At 46.9% G+C, this 18,058-nt stretch overlaps 10 protein-coding genes across 10 annotated transcripts; 6 read left to right on the top strand and 4 right to left on the bottom strand.

Annotated features, from left to right (window-relative positions):
- Positions 1–111: 111 nt before the first annotated feature.
- Positions 112–1,297, bottom strand: N7479_004232 (uncharacterized protein; the record flags this gene model as incomplete). Its single annotated transcript, XM_057251929.1, is given in 4 exon segments — positions 112–312; positions 330–397; positions 492–745; positions 909–1,297. 4 exon segments carry the CDS (start codon positions 1,295–1,297, stop codon positions 112–114), a joined length of 912 nt encoding a protein of 303 aa, XP_057111254.1.
- A 960-nt stretch (positions 1,298–2,257) lies between these two features.
- On the bottom strand, positions 2,258–3,773 carry N7479_004233 (FAD-binding oxidoreductase; the record flags this gene model as incomplete). Its single annotated transcript, XM_057251930.1, has 2 exons — positions 2,258–3,453; positions 3,515–3,773. The coding sequence occupies 2 exons, from the start codon at positions 3,771–3,773 to the stop codon at positions 2,258–2,260; spliced, it is 1,455 nt and encodes a 484-aa protein (XP_057111255.1).
- Positions 3,774–4,488: 715 nt separating this feature from the next.
- Positions 4,489–5,538, top strand: N7479_004234 (YeeE/YedE family protein; the record flags this gene model as incomplete). The annotated part of the gene is made up of 2 exons (XM_057251931.1): positions 4,489–4,776; positions 4,834–5,538. The coding sequence occupies 2 exons, from the start codon at positions 4,489–4,491 to the stop codon at positions 5,536–5,538; spliced, it is 993 nt and encodes a 330-aa protein (XP_057111256.1).
- Positions 5,539–5,857: 319 nt separating this feature from the next.
- Positions 5,858–7,054, bottom strand: N7479_004235 (glutaminyl-peptide cyclotransferase family protein; the record flags this gene model as incomplete). Its single annotated transcript, XM_057251932.1, has 1 exon — positions 5,858–7,054. One exon carries the CDS (start codon positions 7,052–7,054, stop codon positions 5,858–5,860), a length of 1,197 nt encoding a protein of 398 aa, XP_057111257.1.
- Positions 7,055–7,333: 279 nt separating this feature from the next.
- N7479_004236 (uncharacterized protein) lies at positions 7,334–8,232 on the top strand (the record flags this gene model as incomplete). Its single annotated transcript, XM_057251933.1, has 3 exons — positions 7,334–7,553; positions 7,610–7,768; positions 7,826–8,232. The coding sequence occupies 3 exons, from the start codon at positions 7,334–7,336 to the stop codon at positions 8,230–8,232; spliced, it is 786 nt and encodes a 261-aa protein (XP_057111258.1).
- Positions 8,233–9,390: 1,158 nt separating this feature from the next.
- N7479_004237 (uncharacterized protein) lies at positions 9,391–10,186 on the top strand (the record flags this gene model as incomplete). The annotated part of the gene is made up of 2 exons (XM_057251934.1): positions 9,391–9,492; positions 9,557–10,186. The coding sequence occupies 2 exons, from the start codon at positions 9,391–9,393 to the stop codon at positions 10,184–10,186; spliced, it is 732 nt and encodes a 243-aa protein (XP_057111259.1).
- Positions 10,187–10,722: 536 nt separating this feature from the next.
- Positions 10,723–11,002, top strand: N7479_004238 (uncharacterized protein; the record flags this gene model as incomplete). The annotated part of the gene is made up of 2 exons (XM_057251935.1): positions 10,723–10,767; positions 10,823–11,002. 2 exons carry the CDS (start codon positions 10,723–10,725, stop codon positions 11,000–11,002), a joined length of 225 nt encoding a protein of 74 aa, XP_057111260.1.
- A 453-nt stretch (positions 11,003–11,455) lies between these two features.
- N7479_004239 (uncharacterized protein) lies at positions 11,456–11,974 on the top strand (the record flags this gene model as incomplete). Its single annotated transcript, XM_057251936.1, has 2 exons — positions 11,456–11,557; positions 11,621–11,974. 2 exons carry the CDS (start codon positions 11,456–11,458, stop codon positions 11,972–11,974), a joined length of 456 nt encoding a protein of 151 aa, XP_057111261.1.
- A 704-nt stretch (positions 11,975–12,678) lies between these two features.
- Positions 12,679–13,652, top strand: N7479_004240 (uncharacterized protein; the record flags this gene model as incomplete). Its single annotated transcript, XM_057251937.1, has 2 exons — positions 12,679–13,366; positions 13,420–13,652. The coding sequence occupies 2 exons, from the start codon at positions 12,679–12,681 to the stop codon at positions 13,650–13,652; spliced, it is 921 nt and encodes a 306-aa protein (XP_057111262.1).
- A 507-nt stretch (positions 13,653–14,159) lies between these two features.
- Positions 14,160–18,056, bottom strand: N7479_004241 (mismatch repair ATPase MSH6; the record flags this gene model as incomplete). Its single annotated transcript, XM_057251938.1, has 5 exons — positions 14,160–14,858; positions 14,911–17,321; positions 17,377–17,557; positions 17,613–17,660; positions 17,727–18,056. 5 exons carry the CDS (start codon positions 18,054–18,056, stop codon positions 14,160–14,162), a joined length of 3,669 nt encoding a protein of 1,222 aa, XP_057111263.1.
- Between the last annotated feature and the right edge of the window lie 2 nt (positions 18,057–18,058).

Here is an 18,058-nt window from a genome sequence, read left to right on the forward strand (position 1 = left end):
ACGAAAGAGAAGCAAGAATTATGATCCATTCAATCTAGCAAAAGCATGGTATTTATACCCTCAAGACTGACAATCAAATTGCTCAGTCCACAAGCAAATAAGCCTAGACAATCAAGCATTAATAGGATCATCCAACAAGTTTTGACATTCTTCAAGCCTCCTTTTGCTGGTATCCCCTTGTTGAACTGGCCACGCCCATTTGATCCATTTATCCATCGTGTCATAGTATTTAGGCAAGTCGATAATATCAAGGTAGTCTTTCTCAGGTGGGGGCTCGACTGCAAATGGCGTAAAATCCAGGACCTCGGTAAACTGAACCCTCAACCTACCATCAAAATAAGCATAGAGTAGGCGACAATGCCCATACAAATCGTATAGTCGGACCATTCTCTAGAACCTATAATTAGTGGTTTTATTTGTGGAATGGATATAAACGCTGCAAACCGGTAATATATGATGAAATGTTGTTAGGCTTTGCTCATCCGTCATACTTCGGAGTTCATTCCTTTGTGCCCTCATTGCATCTAGGATTTCCTCGACCACTGCAGCCACTTCACTGATTGAAGGTAGTCCCTTATGGCAATCAAAGATGATAGCATCAGTCATACAATGACTCGAGGACTGTGGTGATAGAATATGGTGGCTAAGGGAGGGAACTCCTTTCTTCTCCTCGTTAACGGTCATATATCTGATTTCGCGGCTAAAATGATGAGGACGCCCTGGTACGTGTTCCTTCCAAAAGGTTCTAAACCAGTTTTTAGTATATAATTTCTATTGTTTTTGAAGCATATAGCAAAGGATACTTACCTATCTCTCACCCAACCATGGTGTACAATTCTGGAATTGTATATTAGTTATTAGTAGATAGCTCTAGAGCGGTATAGGGCTTAGTATAGGGATTAGCTTACTTCCAATTGGAGATAAGGTCGTATAAATCTTCACTCATCTCACACGCGTAATTTTCATGTGTTAATTGTAGGGCCGCTGGAAAGAATCTCGGTATGATAGGTGGGTTCAATGCTTTCCCGTAAGTGGCCCGGTCCTGTCCCGCGTCGAACATCCAGTCCATGAGATCCCCACTCATATCACGACAACTAGGAAATGATGATCGTGGAAGGAAGTAAGGGGTCACTGAATCGGATGTCGCACCGGTATCGATATCTACGTGATGAAAATCGATACTGAGGTGCTCAACCATCTCATAAGTGAGAACTTCGCCGTCCAAGTTCCAAAGGGATTCACGAATCTCCTCTAGGTCACGGTAGCGACTTTCGAGCTGAAGGTATAAAGGTACCATCTTTCACACAGCGCTGGTAAAAGGTCGGTGTAATAAGGGAAAGTGATGCTAGATGGAAATGTGAGATTTTTTGAAAGGGTAAGATGGATGCTCCGAAACACATCACGGCATGAACATGTAATACTTTGCCGAAATAGTCTTAGTAGTACTCTGTATATATAGTTTGTAGAACCGGCCCTCACATGTTTGTTTACAAAAATTACAATATAGCCATCCTACATTGTTGGACATTAATCTTTAATAAGGCAAGCATAATCAATTTTTATAGTAGTATTTATGTTGAAGGATAAATCCCGGGTGGGCTTCCTCAATGGAAAGCCCCCATCTTCCTACTCCGCCACAACATACTTTACCAGGTATAGGTCCGTCCCAGAATACAGAAATTTAACACAAATTCCAACTTATGTACCTTTTATATAGGATTTCTATACAAAAGCTACTTAGACATGATATATTCATGTTAGGGATTTTTTCTATCTATGGAATAATTAGGGAGAATATAGTACTCCGTAATCCCTATGTAAATACCTTTTCATTTAATGATGGCTTTGAAAAGAAATATCAAGTACATAACTATAGCATAAGTGTTGGAACATTTATGTTTCTATATACGGAGCATATCTCTTACATATGGTCTTCAATTCTCCATATCTGATATCAAAAACATGTACCTTTTGTATACATGCTATATAAAAGGTACGTAATTCTTAGTTTTCTGGGAAATTTCTGTTTAGTGGGACAGACAGGTGGCGACTACATGTACGGAGTACTGTTTTTGATGTTCGTTTCTTAACTGTCAAATCACGTCCGCCATTTACAGCTTATATATTTTGGAACCACAACTATACTTCTCATGAGAAATGTTTGAACCCCAAATTTGTTCCAATTTGATACTACATGCCTACATAAATATAACAAAGTAAATAACAACAAAACTATGTAACAGTGCCCGCTGGTATGTCAGTAAACCAAGCCATGAGAATCGATAATGGGATTAACAGCCACACTCTGCGGGTTGTGGAAGACATCCTTCGGATCCACGCGAGTCTTGATTCTCTGCAGCTGTTCAAGATTAGATCCCCAGTAAGCCACCTGACCATGCTTTAGGTAAGGGTCAACATATCCCGGATAGGAACGCAGAGGACCAGGTGGTCGATTATCTATCACAACTTGATGCAAGCGATCGAGGAACCTCCTGGAAACAAATGCAGGAGGCTCAAATCCGATAACAGCATAAGATTGCATCCACATAACAGCATCGCGGTGAATATAGGCCGTGGCATTCATCGGCACATCGTTGGTTGCGCCACCTTCCAGGTCGAAAATAATCCACCAGTTCGGAGTGCCCTTCGGTGCGGTGTCGAGGTATGTGAACAAGGCGACTAGTGCGTGCTCGGTGAATAGTTCGTCAACTGTGAATGATACTGACTTGGAGTAGAACGAAGTGAGTAAGGCTCCGCCGATCGAGACCAGGTAATTCTCAGCCGCGTGGGCTACTAAGGCTAGCCAGTTCGTGATGTATGCCACATTGCCCATGTTTTGAATTGGGAGATTGTTTTCCTGCTCAAATTCATGGAACTCCTCTCTGGTCCCAAAGAAACTGCCCGTTATCACAATACCGTCCCCAAAGATTGTGAGCTCTGTAGAGTAATCGCGCGTAATATTAGGCTTTGCCACAGCGGACTGCCAGGCTTGGAAAAGTTTGACCTTGTCGAGTACGTTCCCCTGGCTAAATGTATACGTGTACTGCACGGCACCCTTGGGAACTTCCTGAGTGCGGACTTTGAACTGAGTGACGATGCCAAAGCTGGCGGCTGCACCTTTGATAGCCCAGAAAATATCCTGGTGCTGGGTTTCTGATGCTGTCACAATGCTGGAATTGGCTAGGACTACTTCAGCCTCCAGCACATGATCCAGCGCAGTTCCCCATTGTCGCGACATCAGACCGAGACCACCAATGGTGAAATGACCACCAACGCCGACTTGTGGACAAGATCCATGGGCCATTGCTCTACCACCTGCATGCAGAAGTCGGTCTTGGAGATCACCCAGGTTTGTACCGGCGCCAATCGTGGCAATATGAGTGTCAGGGTCCATAGAGAAGTTCTGGAAATGTTTTAAGTCGACGACGACATGACCATCGGCCCCTCCCAGTCCTATCATAGTACGGTTGGCTTAGCAAGGGAAGGATTTAGACCAAAAAGATACCATAGTTACCATAGTTGCCATAGCTGTGACCTCCACTGTAAGCTTGCACCTGGTAGTTTCCCTCAACGGCACAACGCACAATTTCAGCGACTTGAGTCGTAGTATTCGGATATGTGATCACATCAGGATGGACAGGAATGGCCAAGTTATACGATGGTAGAGCCCGAAATTCATACAGCAGATCTCCGCGGAAGGTAGCCATATTAGTGTCTCCACCCACGGCGGCCATGAAGCACTCACGGCCCACAACGCTGGATGTGTTCCCCATTCTTGAATACGAATCAAAATTGAGAATTAAGCCTAATATGCTCAATTAGAAGATACCATTTGCGAGAGAAGGGTTTTGGAATAACAGATGGAACATGTAGAAGGGGTTGTATTGCGATTGCTTCACGAGACGGAGAGCCCTAATTGGGCCAGCTGTTCACTCCGATGTCTCATTTCCTCGGTGTCACAGTTGTTACATATGTCACGATTGTCACATTCATTGCTAATACTCAGGAGGTCTCCTGACTGACTGAAGATGTTTATCCAAACATAAGTTACTCGAGTTGTGGTGTCATGCTACTGTATGCAGGGACCAATGCGGATAAATTAGTACATGACAGCGCTTGAAATGATGAAATTTAGAGTGAAAGTTCGAATAGTCAACCAATAAACCCCTAATGGTCTAGCTGACTACCGAGAGATGCCGACAGAAAATGATCGGGGACCACCATAACGGCGACGTCAATGGTCCCCGATCCGGAAATTTCTTGAGATGTCAGAATATATGGAAACCCTATATGGGCTCCTTTGTTTTTTGGATTTATTTTTAACACATTGTGTTCCAGAAATTCCCCGATTATAGATCTCTTTTCCTACCTTCTTTGGATGTTCTATGCAGCTGTCATAATCTTCCTATCAAACGCCAGACCAACACTTCCCGCAATGACATCAGGAAGAAAACTTTAATAAAAAGAAATCGACAGAGCATCAAAATCATGTTCACCCCAATTCACACCACACTGGGCGCACTGTTACTATTTCACGGGTCATCCGGCCTGCTCATACACAACGGTGCCGTCTTCGGCATATCCTCTCTTCTATCCGGGTGCGCCTTCAACCCGAGTCGTGATAATGTGCCCATTATCGCAGGTTTGGTGTCCAGCATTGTGCCAGTGTACTTGCTGGCACCATCACTGATCCCAAACTATCCCGCACCTCCATATTCCTGGGCTTCTGCTGCAGGAACATTGGGAGTGGGCTTCCTATTGGGATGGGGAACAAAGGTGAGGAGTATCCACCATGATCAGAGAACGAGGAACAGATTGACTAAGTAAATGCAGAACGGTCGAGGCTGTACCTCCGGACACATGCTGTGTGGCCTTTCGCGTCTCTCGCCCCGCTCGTTTATTGCAACCGCCGTTTTCTTCACAACTGCATTGCTCACGGCAAACTTTGTCGGGGGCGGATCCAACATCCCGTCTTGTGGTACCACCCCGTGCTATACACCAGTGTATCCATCTGGGCCAGAGTTGGGATTCATGGCTGGTGCAGTGCTGCTGGCGACCATAACAAATTTCATCATTGTCCCGCGGATGATCCCTCGGTCGGAGGAATCTAGGGTTGGTTATTCCTATGTGGCAGGGTTGGAATTTGGTCTGGGTCTTTTAATATCCGGAATGGCGGCTCCAGCCAAGGTGCTCGGGTTCTTTGCCTTCCTGACTGACCTATCCCGATTCGATCCGTCGCTGGTGTTGATCATTCTGTTTGGAATTGGACCATCCCTGTACACTTTCCTGACTAAGAAACCAGGCCAAGCAGTTGAAAAGGGAAAGCCTGTTGCAAAGCCTACCCTTGCTGAGAAATGGCAACTGTCAACAGCCACAGTGAGTGACATAGATTGGCGGTTTGTTGCGGGTGCTGCGACGTTTGGGATAGCCTGGGGACTGAAAGGGGTCTGCCCAGGCCCTGCAATTTTGCGAACAGTCCTACAACCAACTTGGGGACTGATAACAATGGGTGGATACATGCTGGGCAACCTCATTTAATGGGAATATGATAAGAAATTATAGACATTGAATTCTTCATTAGCTTCGTCGAACTTGGGCGTCTTCTTGGGGGAGTAGGGTTGAAATCGGTGCATGACGATGCGAGGAAAGTCCAAAAAGATGGAAGTTCGGATATCTCATGAGCTGCATCCCAGGTTTGATTAGCAAAGGAGACAATGCCATGGAATATCTACATAGTCGGTTCAACTGAGGATATTATGCCATTGGTCCGTAAAGAAATGCATTGGGTATATAGCAGAGGGGAAAAGGCTAGACAGGAGACCAAAAACATCAAGAGGTAAGTAAATGGAAGAATGGCTTACAACTCAGTCTTCCTGCTCAGGCGAAGCGCTTCCAACTCAGCAGACTCGTCATTGCGTGGACTAGGGGAGGATGGACGATCAAAGAATCCTTCCAACTCCATCCATTCCGCAACAAAGGCAGTAACTAGCATGCTCCAGTCCTCGACGGTATCCAAATCTAAATGCTCCCCGTCATCGTCGATTGTATGCCAAACAGGAGGGAATCCCTTGAACGGAGAATAGTCAATGAGATGAAGGATCTCAACCCCCTTTGCGAGGAAAGGAAGGTGATCATCCTGGATGCCACCCATAGGCGCGAGCCGGTGACCGTCGTTTTCGGTGTCAATGAACCACGAATCAGCCGAGTTAGACTTGAAGTGCTTCAATGACTTGAACCGTTTTTCAAGGGCACCCAAGCGTTGATAAGCCCAGTGGGTGGTCTCATAGTAAGATTGAATTGTTGGGGATTTAGAGCCCAGAAGATCCAAAAGGACAAAAAGAGATATAGAAGACAAGGGTCCCTTGAATTCCGACATCGCGGGATATACTTGGTCATCCCAATGTGTAGCCAAGGCACGAGATCCGTAGAGAGAATCGGTGGCGGTCCATTCCTTGAAGGCTTCTTCACCATCCAAGAATATAACTTGGAGACCCCGCTCCTCTTCGAGGTAGCCATAGAGTTCCTGTTCCTTCAACGCGGACCATTTCTTCTCCAGTGCGGCATCAATGCTGCGCATGGCATGCATAATCATTGCACATGGCGCAGCACTGTCGATTCCTCCGATGAACCCTTCAGGTGCTATTTTACTGTCATAATGGGCGACAAGAGTGAGCCGGCCAACGTCACCAACGGAGGCCCAAGGAGGATCGCGAGTAGCGATGAAGTTTCGGAAAGGTACATCCTTCCCATTTGATAATGGGGTTTTGGCTGTAGAATTGTGAAACTCAATGGTCCATTTGGGCAGTGTAGTTCGAAAAAAGTCGGCGAAGTGATTGAGCACTGCGGTAGAGCCAGGTGTGCCAGGGACACGGGTCCTTAGTATAGGTGACAATAGGGCGCCGTTGTGGATATCGAAGTCATTATTGGGCCGCAGGAGTCCGCTCAGCGTATTATCTGAGATTTCCTCATATGCATCTACACATGTGAAAAGCACTATAAGGAGGCCTAGCCAGAGTGACACAATGCCAGGTGGGATATGATAAGCCGGAGACATGGCGTTGAAGGAAAGCTCACGCTAACTGCTCATGACCTGCATCCAAGCAATTATCAGATAGATTGCAAGTCGAGTCCAGCCAGGTACTCAACAGTGTCATAGAATATGAGATCAAAGGGGAACGTGTCAAATGCTGGCAGGGGTCGGCTCGTGCAGCAATCCAAATAGAGCGGAAGCTAAGGCGGTGACCTTTTTGCCGAGCAATCGGCGTCGCGGCGCGCCGATGTATTGGGGTCAATCAACGTCCAAATTGCAAGCCAACTACATTACAAAGACACAATGCGACTACAGATTCTACTTCACCCTCAATTACGCAAAACTCTGCCACAATGTGCCCAGCGCAGTCTCCAGAGGAGCGTCTGGGTCCGCTTCAAGTCACAGATCCCTCGGCCGTCTCAAAAGCATCTTTCACCATTACCAAAATCAAAGGAAACCCTTCCAGCTACACGTTCTCCAGTCACAAGAACGCTCACACCTTCAAAGACAACCACTAGGACAGGTATTGTGAACCCTGCCCACCGGATATTAAGGACATATGCTGAGCTAGCGTTTTAGGACCACCTGAACGAATCTTAGTCTATTACGGAGGGACAGGTAGAGCTGTCTTTCTGGGAACACTGCGAATCACTACAGTGCTTCTATTCGGCGCAGCATGTCTAATTGTTGCACCTGCATGCTCCGTGGCTGATTACCCCTGGTACAGCACGCCTGCGGGTAAGCTACATAACTTGGATATTCCACCACCTGAGCGTCCATGCTAATTTTGATTAGTGATTGCCGCCGGCGCCCTTCCAATGATTTTCGTCTCCTATACTGCTGCACCGTACGTGAACTTTATCCATCTGGCGCTGCCCGCCTTTGCGAGGAAGTCCCGTGAAGCTGCTGTGCAGTATGCGAAAGACCTCCCTCCCACGGCCGTGCTATATCTCACTAGCATGCGATTCAACACCATTCCCAAGCAAACGGCTGTTCGTGTTGGAGATCTCGTTCCGTTCAAAGATACCCTCCGGCCAGTCACATTCAAGAATCTGAATCCATCGCCACAACGATGGTGGCAGGGCAGAGCTCCAACCCAGTTCTATACTGGAACCCACAGCAAACCGGGGAAACAGACATCAGCTTTCTTTCCGGAATTGTGGAATGGAATCTACCAGCAAATTCAAAAGGCCAAGCCATAGCCTTATTGCTTAAATATCTATCTGCGAATTGGTTAGTCACAATAATGCTGATGCCTACTTCTCAACTGCTGGTATGATTTCTAAATTTCGCGCTACTTAGACGTTACTTGAACGTTATATAGAAGTTATTGGACATTCAATATGTCAACCAGCCGTAGAATTCTAGATTTCACGTTACTCGGACGTTATTAGACATTAAATATGTCAACCAGCCGTAGAATTCTAGATTTCGCGGTACTTAGACGTTACTCGAACGTTACTTAGGCCTTATTGGATGTTAATAATGAATGTCTAAGTAGGTAGTGATTAACTTATAGTAACTATATATAGAGTGTCGAACGTGTTGACTCTATATGCGCATACAAATGCTAACCTAAAATGCCGATCTTTAAACTCTCGTTTCTCACCAAATTTGTACGACAACTATTTTGTCAATATATCTAAGGTAAAACTCGGTATTAGATATATTATATATATGTCTCTATAATCAGCGCTTCACTATGGCGCCCCATAGTAAAAACATTGTGAATTTGGACAAAAACGAGGTTCCCGAATTTCGATGAACAAGTCGATGTAGAATAATCCCACAGAAGAATTCTGTATTATTTATATCCTGATTTTTGAATCTATTAAAATAAAAGAAAATTCCAAAAACAGCCTGTCCTATAGCTTTGTGGAAAGAATAAAAGCCAAAAAATGGCGATTTTGTTAGTGATCGAGGGTGTGTTAACAGACTTTTGACACCCCATGTAGTATCGTAGTGAAGTCAGTTGCTAGCAAGTCATTGGCCCGAGTTTTTAGGGAAAATCGAGTCTGTTCATGTAGCCTCATATTTGTGCTCGAGGTCTCACTTAGCTCTCATCGTAGGCAATTCTGTGGTGATTCGAAGGCCTTCTAAGAAATCCTATTCATCCTTGCATTTCTCGTGATTGATCGTTTGAAAACAGTTAAATAGCCCTCATTTCCATAACTGGTCTCAACTTGTGCTCTTTCTCATCTTTCCTCCCAAGATACACACGGTTTGTGCTTTTATCTTTCACTTTCACACCTCATTCAACCTCCTTCTTCCAACCCACACTCGTGCTATCAGCTCAAATCTGTTTTGAGACGCGACTCTCATCACCCCATTTAAGTAAAATTCCATCAAATTCAGCTGAAATGTCGTCCCCAACTGCCGCCAAGGACAAGCTGTTCCCCGGCATTTCTGCCACTGAGACTAAGCTCCTGGTGCTTGCCAATGTCTGCTTGAAGAATGACAAGGTAGGTCATTTGGTCCCCGAGTTTGCTCACTAAAGTATTCCTGCTAACGCACTGGACCGTTAAGATCGACTATGACAAGCTTGCTTTGAACGCTGGCATCAAGTCCTCTTCCGCGCAGACCCTTTTCCGAAATGCCAAGCGAAAGCTTGACAAGCTGTACGGCGATGACAATGCTGATGCCGATGGCAGCGGTGCCCAGGCTGACCTGTCGCCCGAGGAGACTCCCTCCAAGCGTGGAAAGTCCAATGCGAAGGCCAAGCCTCGCACTCCAAGGACCCCCAAGACCCCCAAGACTCCAAAGGCTCCAAAGACCCCCAATGCAACCAAGGCGACCAGCAACCCCAAGCGTGGTAAGGTTGTTATCAAGTCCGAGGAGAGTGGAGACCAAATGCCCATCGATCCCGAGCTCAGTCTTACCATCGAGACCACTGTCAAACAAGCTGAAGATACCAGCCACGAGACCACTATCTCTGAGACCGCCACCGATCCCATCGCCGAGCCCGTCGCCACTGGTGAGGCCAACAAGCTCCGGACTAAGCAAAAGGAGGAGAGGCATCATGTGGAAGACAAGACCGACGAGATTGTCCTTGATCTGGCTGTGAACCAGCACCTCCCTGAGTCCCCATTGCCTGGAAAAGACGATGATGAAACTTACGAGCACGAAGCACATGATGAGGAACAGGACGAGAATTAATTCCAGGTCCAGTAACTTCCAAGAGCATGAGATGGAACAAATTTGAGAATCGCTGGTTTTCTTTTTAGCAGATGGCTAGGAGCAGGATATTAGGAGATTGCAAGGAGGCTTTCTAGGGGATTATGAATGCTCTTGAGGGAAGAAAAACATATGTATCTACTGGGAGTTTGTTTCACGAGTGATGAAGCACTCCAAATTAAGCACAGTGGATATTGCATTTTCACGTTCCAGAAGCCCGCGGGCTACATGCATAAGCGCATAATACATGTACAAACACATTCCAAGGTTGGTAATTGGGGATTTCATGCAGGACGTTATTGGCGTTGGGTCCCTGTTTGTCCCTGCTTTGGAGCTGCATTGTGTTGAAAGAATAAATGTGGATGAGGTGCTTGGTGGACGTTAATTAGACGACAACATCACTTGGACGATAAAAGAATGCTAGCTAAACGTTATTTGTATCAATTATTTGAGCTATGTCCCCCACTCCATAGCTTTGTACGTTACTGTCGAAGTGCTCAGGGTTCAACCAAAGCCAGATGGACCATCTCCTGCTAGGATATCTGGGCATACAAAGATCCAAGGTAAGTGAGAGATTGTGTTCATAGTATTTGAGCTTAAGATGAATGTTCTGGGCAGGTTAATTGGAAGAAGCTCGGGGTATTTAGCAACGCCACGCCTGACTCTGCTAGAGCCACCTTCACTAAGGACCGATGTAGCCTCGAGAAATGGGAAAAGAAGAGGACCGCTGGTATGACTACCAAGAAAGCTGAGCGAGCTGAGGATGGGAATAACTCCAAGACAATGAGGGGGCTGTGAAGGCGAGACATGTCGAGGATACTGATAGTTAGGATGAAATTAGGTCTACCAGCGGTCAGGCTAAAATCAGCGGTCGGATTGGTGACTTTTACCGACACTTAAGGTTCCAGAAAGTCTACATATGTTGGTCAAGTTAATTGTAGGATAAAACCTCATTCGCGATGAATCATCCAGAATCTGAAGATTCATACTTGAAATGGTAGTGAAGCATGTACTGCTAGACTCGAGAGATATAATACATATAGCCTGTGGTCCTCGAGCCGCATATCACAATTTTCTTATTTCCACGAATAAAGTAAAAGCAAATCTCCTTCCTCTTTATCACATAACAGCTCATGTTCCGTACCATCATCACTTCACCACAACACATATTTCTGTCTTTGCACAGCTCAACACCCTCTGCCTCATCAGTCATACAAAGACACACCACTACACATACTACCAACCGAAAAAATGTCGAGCACACCCGGTAAAAAGAAATCTGATTACATGGGTGATCTGACAGGCGCTGAAGTCAAGCTGCTTATGGCCAGTATTCTGTGCACCAACGGAAAGGTAAGCACACTCTATATGCCAGCCTTCAAACCATGGATCCAGCTGACAGTATCTATAAATTAGCTTGATACCGAGAAACTCGGCAAGCTGACTGACATGAAGAGAAAGTCGGCAGCCAGCCGGTTCCCAACTCTGAAACGCAAGCTTGAAAAGATTTTCGAGGACAAGCTCGACATGCTAGACGACCAGCCCGAGTCCCCCATGCAGGGCAAACCTTCTCCTGCCAAGAGCCGAGCAAAGCGTCGCGAGAAAGTTGTGGAACAAGAGCCGAACCTCGAACTTGAGACCAAGACCGAGGCGAAGTCTGGAGAAAGTATTGAGACTCCCGTCAAGCTTGAGGCCAAATCTGAAGACGAAATCGAGATTCCGGAGAAGAGTGAAGCCGATATTGTCATCAAGCCTGAACCTATTGACTAAGCAGTCCAAATATGTCATCACGTTCGACATGAAATGCGAGCTAAGACTGGGGAATTTAATGTGCTCTCTGTCTCCCCCTAGGATATTGACTGGCAACTTCTCGCAGAAACTTTCATGGGATCTGAGTATCTGAGATGTTGATTTGACTGGAAGTACATAACAGAATGGGTGTATCTTGGGTGTATCTAGTTTGCCCTCTCGAATGAGAATGGCCACACCATAGGTTTGCCCAATGGAAAAAATCACATTGCACAACAAAATGATATGGCTGGCAATATGCGCACGCATTATCCATGTCTGACTTTATGGTATAAATTGCCTCTCCCCGCTCCTTTGTCCTTTGTGTTCCTTCGACACCTGTATTCTTTCATTCAGGCTTTGATTCTAGTTCATCAAGTCAATAGCTAAGTCTATCTACCAACAAATTATGCTTCATCGACAACGAAATAGGAGGCCTAAATGGGTGGGTCTTTTTAGGGCCGATGTCAAGTTCCTAATTCTTGCAAATCTTTGCTACGGTGTACAGGTTATTGCCTACTTGCTCTCAATATTAGCCCGTACTTGCTAAACACATTCTTTAGAAAATGGACGAGGTTCATCTGGCGCGTCTTACAAATGTTAGCTGCCGGTATGCTAGAAAGGCATACGTTGGTGCTCAGAAAGAATTACGCAAATTGCTTGTTTACGATCCGTAGTTGATACCGATGGTTACGGATGACGACAGTGAAGAAGAGACATCCGATGACGGAGCAGAAGAGTCTTCAAAGCACAAGAAGTCAGAGCCTTTGCCTGACAAGTCTTCTGAAGCAGAGATCGACGATTCTCAGCCAAAGGGCCATGATCAGAACGCCAAGCAGAAAGGCAAGGCCACGATTCTCGACAGCGAAGTCGAGGGCGAGAGGTCTTTTCTGGCGAACCTCAAACTCCCAACGAATATCGAACACAATAAAATCAAGCAAAAAGTTACGAAGCACAACAGACACACCAAATACCCTACAAGCCATGAAGTGGGAAAGGGTAGAGGCGGTTCTTCCCAGACGGGAATCAAGTCCTCATTTTTCCGCGCAGGCCACCAGAATATCCAGCGCAAGCGTGGTGGGAAGCGTGATAGAGACCCATATAATTACCATTATGGATCTACAGAAGAAAGCGCAGACGAGGCATCCGGTGCAGAGATAAACGCCTCTTCTTCACGTGAAAGCCATGATAGACTCAAGCGCAAGCGATCCGAGAAGCCCAGTAGACTGGCTGATGTTTCCGATAACGATAGTGGCAGGGAGGAAGAATTCGAACACCGAACTGCTCGAGCATATATCAAGTCCACTTCAGTTAAGAACAGGTCTCAGACTGAGAAATCGCAAAAAACCGTGACAAGCCCAATGGGCTCACTGAGTTGCCGGTTGGAGACCCAGTTGGAGGAGCTATGGATGGTCTTACTCTGGCAGCGGGTGCACCGAAAGTCAAGACGAAGTCCCAGACCCGGAACCGCAAGAAGCTTGACAAAACCAATGAACTTGCTGAATCCCCAGATAAAGACCTCGTTAGAGGAGCTATGGATGGCCTTACTCTGGAAGAAGATGCATCGAAGGAAGATGACCGTGCCGTGAGGACCACAGAGGATGATGAAAGGGGTGACTCTATGTACGAGGAAGATAAGGACCCAGAGGAACCCGAATAATCTGAAGGGCCTGAAACTCATGTCTGAATTGATTGGTGCTATCGCGCTTGCCAGAAGGGGAAGCGGGTATCTACATGTAGGCATGGACTATGATTAAATTGTTGAATTGTTGGACTGCGTATTTGTGGCGATATTTTCTATTGTGTTGGATGTTTTGCTCGATTAGAAGGGTCTCTTTTGAACGCAGAGGAACAAGAAAAAAAGGAGCAGTGATATTTGTGACCTAGTTTGATAGGGTTGATGATGGATTCAAAGCCGATAGGAATGGAAAACATGATTTGCTATGGTAATGCATATTCATAGAGATAGGAGACTAGATTCGGGAAACCTGACGAGATAACCGAACACATCCAGAGACGCCGTTTGAAAAAACATGTAAAAAAAGAGAATGAGAGCTGACACGACCGGCCAGTTGAAATGAAAGAAAGAGAGAGTATATCGATAGACCCACATTATGAAAATGAACAGAAGAACAAGCGAAGCACCATCGAACAAGTACCTGAGTAACTAAAGTGCCTCAATTGCTTTCATCAAGACATCCAAGCCACGATCAGAGACATCGCCTGATTTCGAGTCTTCATCTGTGACAGACTCACGCAGGGCCCAGGCCACATCACTCCACCAGCCCAGACCGACCAAACCGCCGCCCTTACGGCGCTCGAGGCTCTCCTTGAGCCGACTAGTGTGCTCCCACTGTTGGGCAGCATTCTCCGCACATTCAATGACCTTGCTTGGAATCCCGCACATGGAGGCGCAGTGCATACCGAAACTGCCTTCCGCAACACCCTTCTCAAGCTTGTACAGGAATGTCACACGGCGCTCGACATCGTCTACATGGATGGCCATACGCTTGGGGGCGATCTCAGGATGGTTTTCAAACTCGGCAGCAAGCGAGTGGTAGTGGGTGGCAAAGAAGCCCAGGGCTCCAATATGAGTAGCAATGTGATGGAGTACGGCCTGGGCCACAGCGACACCGTCATAAGAGCTAGTTCCGCGGCCAAGTTCGTCAAGGATGACGAGTGAGCGTGGTGTAGCCTCCGAAAGAATCTTCTTTGTTTCGGAAAGCTCAACAAAGAATGTTGACTGCGCAGCGAAGATGTTGTCGTTTGCGCCGAGTCGAGACATGATCCGGTCGACTGGGGTCAGTCGGGCTGACTGGCAGGGAAGGTAGCAACCAATTTGGGCCATAATGACAGCAACACAGGTCTATACTTGTTAGCGACATCATTCAAACAAGGGGGGAACGGGGTGAACACACCATTCGGAGAACAGTAGACTTTCCGGCCGCGTTAGCACCAGTCAACAAGTCAATGCTAGCATGATTTCCACCAAGCTGAATATCATTGGGAATAAAGTCCTCCACAGAAGAAAGAAGACAAGGGTGACGGAGCTCTTCAAACTCGAGGACACTTCGTTCAGCATCCACAAACACTGGTCGGCAACTAGGATGACCAATAGCCCCGGAAGCCTTAGCCAAACTGATGAGGCAGTCGAGCTGCGATATAATTCTGACGGCGGCCAGCCATGTGCTGTAATTTTCATCGAAACGGGCATGGAACCGTCCAGCAACCTCCTTAACGATTTGACTGTGAGTTTCCTGGGCCTCTTGCAACTTGCGAATGAGGCTTCGAAGCTCAGGGAAGTAGTATCGCTTCACCTGCTTGGTCGCAGACATCTGGTTCCAATCCTTGGGGATGTTCTTCACCTTGATGGGAACTTCGAGTTGATAGATTTCCTTGCCATTATCCCGGTAGCAGATAGCAGACGATCCCAAATCCCGGCGAGCTTTCTTCAGCAAGGTGTCGAGGTCCCGGTGGAGTTGCTCAATGATTTCTTGGGAATTATCGAAGTCTTCCTCGACACCGGACTCCGGAACAAGGATTCCACTCTCCTTCGCCTTGGGACGATCGAATGCGGTCTTCCAGTATCCCAGTAGGGAGGCGAGATCGGGCATCGCAGCTGTCAATTGACCAATAATGCTGTCTCCTGAGCCAGTCTCACTTTCCTTGAGAAGACCCATGATATAATCGATCTGTTCAAATCCTTCCAGTACACGAACAAAATCTTGAGCCTTGCAGTTGCCAGCGTGAATACGTGAGATCAGTCGTTCGAGATCCGGCATCTTTGTCAACTGGGAGGAGAACTGGTCTCGAGCACTGGGATCCGCGTTGAGTGAATCAACAGCATCCAATCTTGCGTTGATTTTCTTTGAATCAATTAAGGGGTGGCATACCCACTGCTTGAACATGCGCTTGCCGAAGGGCGTGATGCAGCGGTTTAGCAACTGGAAGAGAGTACCCTCGGACCCGCCATCGAAGGAATTGGCAAAGATCTCCATGTTAATCAGGGTCTGGCCATCAAGTACAAGACTTGTAGCCTTCTTAATAGGATCGTACCACGTGAAGTTACCAATGGTAATCAAATCACGCTCAATCTTCAGCATTCGCAGATATTGAACCAGAGCACCGAATGCACACATCAGCAACTCCTTCTCGCGGGCTTGACGCAGGGTCTCGGGCCAGGCAGTGAGATTATCGTCGTCCACGGAGACGAAATACTCGCTTGCATCAAGCTCTCGAATTGTAATATCGGATTCCCAAAACTCCTTACCAGGTTTCATGAGATTCCAAATAGTGGTGGGTCCGGTGTTATTTTTTAGAATGCGCATGGCTTTTTGTGAAACGCAAGATTTCTCCAGCAGCAACTCCCGGGGGCGGGTTTGCGCGACAAAAGTCTCGAATTTGGTCATGTCAACATCATCCACAAACTCAGACAAGAAGAATTGACCCGTAGCAGTATCGACAAATGCGATACCGAATGCGGGAAGTCCATCAACAATCGCTTCCTTGATCGCAACACAGTATGTAGACATATCATCTTGAAGCATGGAGCCCTCGACTAGTGTACCCGCAGTAAGGACACATGCCAGCTCTCGCTTGATGATCTTATCTTCTTTGGTGGGCTTCTTTCCCTCTCTCTCACGCATCTCTTTGCCCAGCGCGGATTCAGATTGATCTACTCGGGCAATCTTGAAGCCCTTGGCCACGAACTGGTTTGCCCAGTGATCTAAGCTCATCTCAGGAACACCGACCATGCGCATGTTCACTCTGTCGGTGAGCTTGAGATCAAAAAGTTGGTGACCAATGGTGGCATCATTCTCGTAAAGTTCATAGAACTTGCCCTTCTTGAAGAAAACGACAGTATCAAAGAATTTCTGCTTGATCTCCCAGTATTGTTTCTCGAAAGGTGAAAATCTGGTCCATGCAAGCGGAGGGATGTAGACAGTTCGAGGATCGTAATCAGGGTGGCCCTTAGGGTTGCCGTCCATGTCCTTGAGAGTAGCAAGCCATGGGTAACGCTGCTCAGGTTCCTTGGTGTGGGCCTTTTCTTTTCTCGTGTTAGATGCTGTCTTGGTAGACACCGCATCAGCTCTTTCTTTCCGAGGTTCTTTGTTCTCCGGATCAAACGCCCATCTCATCGCGGTTCCCGCTGAGCCTTCTCCCTCCGGGATATCAAGATCGATGTCATCAGCGGGTGGGGGAGGAACAGGGACGGAGGAAGATTTGGAGCTAGGCTTGCGTGCCGATTGCGTGGACGGTCTTTTCCGCCTGTTAGAAGACGTTGCTATCTCTTCATCGGAATCATCTGGAACGATAAAATCGTCGAGTTCTATAACCGGGTTAGTCATGTACGAGTAAAATAAACTAGGAACATAACACCATACCAAGGTCCGAGTATTCCCCATCTTGTCCGGCCTCTTTGAACTCATCTTCGCTGTCCGGTTCAGTTCGTCTTCTCTTGGCCGCACGGCCTGAGACACGGTCCTTGCGGTTAGGACGGAAGATAACCTCATCATCATCCTCGCCCTCGGAGTCGGACTCCTTGTAGCTGACCTTCTTTTTTGCCTAGTCAAATAAGTCAGCAAAATAGCCGAGTTGAGCAATCAGATGGTACACATACTCGACGTGAAGGCGACATATTGGAGTCCTGTTCTAGTTCTTTGGTGGTCTAAGGAGTGAAGAGTTCAGTCAGGGTGGAGGAATAAAACAAACAGCACACTCCAGATCGATATACCTTCAATGGACTTCTATTTTCATTTTCGTTCTCTGGTACTGGAAGATCGCTGCTCGGTACAGGACTCAGATCCTGCGCAAAGCTTGAGAAGCTTCGCTTTTGTTCCTTCGGTGTGGGCTTGACAGCGCTCTCTGTGCGCTTTTCGGAGGCTCTCTGTGCGGGGGAGGACGCTGGTTCTCGCATTCGATTATTCGAGGGAGTCGCTGGTGAGGACTTTTGGAAGAAACCAAGAATTGACCTCTGGCTTCGCATATTCTGGGTGCTTGGAGTTGCTCGCTTGAGCGCGGGGGATGACGCGGCGGACGGTGACGAGGCCGATGGTTTTGCCATAT

The sequence above is a fragment of the Penicillium vulpinum genome, assembly GCF_028829585.1.
Source record: "Penicillium vulpinum strain IBT 29486 chromosome Unknown utg000002l_segment0_segment0, whole genome shotgun sequence".
Taxonomy (NCBI): Eukaryota; Fungi; Ascomycota; class Eurotiomycetes; order Eurotiales; family Aspergillaceae; genus Penicillium; species Penicillium vulpinum.